Source organism: Dama dama, chromosome X (assembly GCF_033118175.1).
Source record: "Dama dama isolate Ldn47 chromosome X, ASM3311817v1, whole genome shotgun sequence".
Classification (NCBI taxonomy): domain Eukaryota; kingdom Metazoa; phylum Chordata; class Mammalia; order Artiodactyla; family Cervidae; genus Dama; species Dama dama.
In genome coordinates, this window is record NC_083714.1 from 93,182,812 (window position 1) to 93,188,811 (window position 6,000).

The window sequence follows — 6,000 nt, forward strand, 5'->3', positions numbered from 1 at the left end:
CTTCTGAATATTCTTCAGCACTTAATGTGTAAACCACCCCATTTTGAAGTCATTATTCTCTCTTCACTACTATGATACTGTCCTTTCAAACTCCAGGATTTCATGTTTTGAGTTATCTTGTTGCCTGCTACAGCTAGGGTAGGCAGGGCAGTGCAGAACGAATGGGCTTTGAAGCTGAATGGCCGTTCCTTGGAAACAACACTGCTATGAGAATTAGGTAACACCTGCAAGTCATGTAGCACATAATCAATGCTCAACATGTGGCATGTGGACAGCCTTGGTTAAGGGTGCAATTCTCCTGGAGGCTGCAAGAGTTCTAATCCTAACTTCTTCATTTACTACCTGTGTGACAATGAGCAGGTTCCTTTGCCTCTCTGTGCCTCAGTTTCCTCATCTGTAAAACTGAGATTATGGTACCATCATCACAGGGTTGTCCTGAGGAAGAAATATACTAATAGAAGTAAAGCACTTAAGTAGCAGGCTCACAGCAAGGACTAAATAAACATTAGGAGCTCAGGGTCCCAGGGAGTCAATTCAGGTTCTGTCACTGTTGTAGAATAAATTATTTGGCTAACCTTTGTTTCCTGTTTCTGGGAGGTAGACTCTAAACTCCTGGGTTTTCCCAAAGGATAGTAATGTTTTCGTTATTCATAATGAGCCTTAACAGTTTAGCTAACAAGTGAGTCCTGGTAGATCCTTACTTTATGCTAATGGTGACTCAGCATAGGGGCTAACCACTCCTAAAAGACCAAACGTAAGATTAGAGGATTGAGGTTAAGTTTTGAGTACTGTGAGGACTTCCCTGGTGGCTGAGATGGTAAAGCGTCTGCCTACAATGTGGGAGACCTGGGTTCGATCCCTGGGTTGGGAAGATCCCCTGGAAAAGGAAATGGCAACCCACTCCAGTACTCTTGCCTGGAAAATTCCATGAATTGAGGAGCCTGGTAGGCTTCAGTCCATGGGGTCACAAAGAGTTGGACACGACTGAGCGACTTCACTTGAGCACTGTGATACAAACCTGGTCTCTTGGGAGTGGAAGAAAAAACGATCCAATCAATCACACCTATGTAATGAAACCTCAATAAAAACTCTAGGTATGTGGGTGAGTTTCCCTGGATGGCAATATTCTACCTACTGTCTGTCATACATCAACGTATCAGGAGGGTAACAAGGTACTGCCTTTACTCCCCTGAGAGAAGACAAGGAAGCTTTGTGTTACAAACTATCTCAGACCTCAACCTACACATCTCCCCCTCTTGCTGGTTTGGACTGTACCGTTTTGCTATAATAAAAGTGTAATTTTAAGTATACCATTGTCCTGAGTTCGGTGAGTCATTCTAGTGAATTACAGAGCCTGACCATAGGAACCCTTGAACTTGCAGGCAGTAGTTCAGAAGTGAGGGTGGTCCTGGGAACCTCCAAACCTGTGGCTGGTATATGAAGTGGCCAATCTTTTGGAAGACTGGGCCCTTAACTGGGGAAGTTTGGCCTAACTCCAGTTACTTGGTTTTGGAAGTGACTGTAGTCACTAAAGTGCCATGTGATTCCCACTCACCCCTCATCCCAACCCTTCCTCAATATCTCTTCTCCAGAGAATCAGTAACATTGCTCAGTGAACTGAGCCAGGATATGAAGCTCTCCAGCCCCATATATGAGACAGTGCTACCAGGCCCTCAGCTAGTGGACCTTGCTCTCTGACTAGCCCCTTGGTGAGGATGAAAGGTGACTTGGACCTCAGGTCCTTCCCCTTCCTCTGTGCTGGCAGGCTTGTGCACATACATACATATGTGTATAAACACATGTGCACACTTTGCTGCCTGGCTTGGGCCAATGAGGGGAGCAAGTAAAGGCAGGGCCAAAAACACACAATAAATGTGGGGACTGCAGCCTTAAGAAAGCACTTGGGAGCAGATGGGTCATACTACTGGACAAAATTCTGAAGAGAAAAAGAAGTCAACAAGGTCAACAAGTGGGCTGGGGTGGATGAAATCAAGCAGGAAACAACTTGGTCCAAGCAGGCGGGAAGGGGCTTAGTGGCATGGTCCACCTGGGACCAACATCCTTCCAGACCCTAGGCTACAGTGATTATTATGGCTCTTTTTTCTGCTCCTTAAATAGATAGGCAATAGACAAGCATTACCCAAGATTCTATATTCTCAACTCTATACAGATGATTCCAAGTCAATCTCTCTAGTCCTGACCTCTTGTGAGCCCTGAAGTCCAGATTTTAGTGTCCAACTACCTGCTGGATATCTATTGGATGGCCTGCCAATATCTGGAACTAAACACTTCCAAAAGTGAATGAATGAATCAACATTTAGGGCCCTCATCCTCTTGTGTATTTCTGTTTAGGGTATCACTTTCCTCCCATTTATCTATAGTCTTGTTTTTCAAAATGTGATATTGGGAGCAGCCACACCATCTGGGAGCTTATTAGAAACGCAGAATCTTAGGCCTCATCTCAGACCTACTAAAAGAGAATCTGCAATTTAATAAGATTCCCCAGATGATTGCTAGCATGTTAAAGTTTGAAAAACACTAAGACACATTCTCCCTAGCACTGTAAATCCTCGAGGATTCTGCTTTTCTCAAATCTTCACATCTACCGCTGCTATAATCCAGGTAGCCATCACTTCATCCCAGAACTACTGCAACAATTGCACTGGTATTCTAGATTCCACACATTTCCCATGGTAACTTTTCCTTTGTTATGCTGTCAAATTCATGATTTAAAACCCTTCCCTCCTCAAAAATTTCCACTGACTCATTGCCTGTTAAACCTCCCAGCATAGTAGTCAATAAAAGGAAATAACACTTATTGCATGATTATTATGTGCCAGACACTCCACTAAGGGTTTTATGTGTATTAACTTATTCAATCCACCGAACAACCCTGTATTACTTTATCTCCATTTTACAGATAGGGAAACTGAGACATGGAGAGATTTTGGTAATTTCCCCAATATCCCACAGCTAGTTAAATAACAGAGCATAGAACCAAACCTAGACAATTTGACTCCCAGAGCACACAAAGCCACTGTTCTACACTGCTTCTCTACTTCAGTAGCTTTATCTTTTAAGGCTTCTTTTCTAATACTTCCCTGTGCTTCAACTAAAGTAACCTCTCTGTTGTTCTACAAATACATTAGTATCTCCTAACCTCTGTATCTTCACCGATGAGAGTCTGTGTAGCATTAATGGTAATAGTCTTGGTTTCAGAAGCAGACCCAGGTTCAAATTTCAGCCTTGTTACCCTACAGAAATCATCAAATCTCTCTGAGTCTCATCTCCTCACCTACAAGTAAAACATAGTCTAAACACCACCTAACTGAAATAGTTGCTATAAAGTTTAGAAAATATGCAAAGGATGTCTAGCACAATCCTGGCACATATCAGGTAGTCAATCATTCATAGCTCTTATGTTCACATCCTACCCATCCTTTGAGGCTCCCTCAAATATAACTTCTACCATGTTGCCTGCTTCATCACTTCAACAAGACATGATAGCATCTTTTAAATTATGTTAAAATGTTATTTGTAACTTTCTTACATACTGTCTTATGTTAGCATTGTATGTTTGTCTTATGTCTAAAATCAGACTGTAAGCACCAGAAGGACAGGCCGTTTGTATTTCTTAAAGCAACTAGCATAGTGTATTACACTTTGTGGGAGTTCAACAAACACTGCTGAATAGAATTGTATTAGATACTGAGTAATGAGTAATCAGAACCACTAAAATTAATTGGGGGAAAGCTTCATAAAAGAGAAGTGGGGCAGTTTAGATGAAAAACAGGAACTAAAAACATCTAAACACCTGTAACTATGGCATACCATGCCCTATGCTTATATTAGTTCATTCAGTACTCTGACTCTGTGGTGACTTACTATCATTTTCCAAAAGGCAAAACGGGTTCAGAGTTATTTCCTCAAGGTCACAAGTACTCCATGAGAACTTGGACCTACTCACTCTCTTTCACTGTTGTATCCACCATGTCTAAAAGAGTGCCTGGATCGTAGTGGATGCTCAATAAATATTTGTCAAAAGAATGAAGAGATGAACAAATAAAGCTAGTAAGCAGAACCATAACTGGAATCAGTTTCACCTGACTCCCAGGTCAGTCCTCTACTATGTTGACAATTTAAAACAGAGAAAAGGAATGTACCATTTATTGAGCACCTACTCATAAACACTATTTGGGACATGACTAAACGTTGTTTGGGAGGTGGGATGGGGGGCAGAATGTTGAGTTGACACTACTCAGTCATGGTACTAATTTTATTAGACGCTTCACATAAATTATGTCATTTCAACTTCCTAAAAACTCTTTGAGGCAGGTATTTTTATCTCCATTTTACACATGAAGAAATACTCTCCATTAAATGACTTGCCCAAATTCACACAAGTGCCAGAATGGGTGATTCCAGGCCAAGTAATTTTAACTCCAAACCCTGTGTTCTTAAATACATGTCCAGGCTTTGGACTTGTGGTACTTGCAATAGAAATTCTGTCCTCTGCAGAGACAGGCGCAAGAGATCATCATGAAGAGGACTGCAAGGAGCTGTGACAAGGGAGGGCAGGGATTAAAACAGGACGACTGGGGTTCACTGAGCAAATAAATAATCAAGTTATCATGTCCCATGAGAATCAATCTCTCATTAATCTCAGAATGCTGCTACTCCATCGAGGACTAGTGACAAGTCTCGATAAAATAGGGGACAGCAGATGCAGATACTTAAATCGCCTAAAGCTCAGCATTTAACAAAATGAAGGGGAGGAGGACAAGTGGTGAGCCTGCGAAAGGAAAGTGAATGAGAGTTTCACAAGAAGGCGTGGAAAGAAGTAGAGGGGCGGTGGCGAGGGGGATGGGGGGGCAGTCAGCCCAAAGAACAGGTAGAGGGTTGGGACTGGATCTGGCATCTGATACAGGAAGGGCCTGTCGGGAGGAAGAAATTCCAGTACTCTCAAGTACAAGCCCGTCACCCTACTTCCTTAAGGGGCACTTTGCCTCACCCTCGGTCCCCTTTGCCGCAGATCCCAAGCTCACCAGGGGCCTGGGCGTTGTTGTCCCCGGGTCTCCTGGAGACTCCACCGCTTCTGCCATCCTGGCCCTCCTACCGGTCGCTCCCACAGGCCTTTGCGGAACCTGAGACGTGGAATTCCGTGGCCCGTCACCGCGTCTGCGCGAGGCGGCCGCGTCACCAAAAAGCGCCTAACAGCTGCTGGCGGCCCTGGCACTGGTCTCTCGTCTTCTGGGTGTTGGACAGGGGGTTCGTGTCGCCTCAGTTCCTTTCTTCGGGGCCAGGAGTGTCGCTAAATACGCTCCCTTTTTAACATTCAACCCTGATTTTCAGCTGGCTCCGTATGCCAGAAGACTGCTGCTTCCTTCTCTCACTCCTCCCCCGGCTCAGCGCCACTCCCCCTCCAGCGCATGCTTCCGGCTCTCAGGCGGAGGCTCGGTGTGCCGCCCCCAACCTCACACCACAACTGCACTTTAGGGAAAAACCCTGCCCCTCCCCCAGCGGCCGAGCGGCTGTTTCCCAGCTGCTGAATAAAAGGATGAAGCCTTCCCTACCAATTGCTCCTTCTACTGTTGGCCCTAAGCGATCTGGGGCAAGTACTGAAGATGTTCCAGGCTGAAAGAGAATGAATATTAAAGTAACTTTTTAAAGAATACTCCTACATGTCCCTATCTCTTTTTCTGTCTCATCTCAGGACTTTCTCAGTGTATCAGACTCCAGTTCACCTCGCCCCAGGCTAAAATGAGATCAGGCAATGCATCCATTGTTGATGTGAGCAATACGCTAGAGTGCCTCTTGGGGCAAGTAAATACTAGTTTTCCACTTTTAACAAACAGGGTAGGGGATGATGTGAAATAGGGAGTTTTATTTTTGGGGGGCAATCTAGGAAAGCACACAAGTAGTAAACGTAAAAGAATGTGGCTGTAGTGTGATGAAATTCCCAAACTAATGAGGGGTGTGTGTGTTGTTCTGTTTTGTTTA

At 44.2% G+C, this 6,000-nt stretch overlaps 1 protein-coding gene across 2 annotated transcripts in view; it reads right to left on the minus strand.

Annotated features, from left to right (window-relative positions):
• The window catches only part of YIPF6 (Yip1 domain family member 6), a 103,583-nt gene extending 98,189 nt beyond the window's left edge, over positions 1-5,394 (minus strand). The window contains exon 1 of one of the 2 annotated variants that reach the window (XM_061137372.1): positions 5,046-5,394. In XM_061137372.1, coding sequence (XP_060993355.1) covers positions 5,046-5,102 — 57 coding nt within the window. In that variant the 5' untranslated portion in view covers positions 5,103-5,394. The remainder of the gene's footprint in view (positions 1-5,045) is intronic. The other variant, XM_061137371.1, reaches the window with a different exon arrangement.
• Positions 5,395-6,000: the final 606 nt, after the last annotated feature.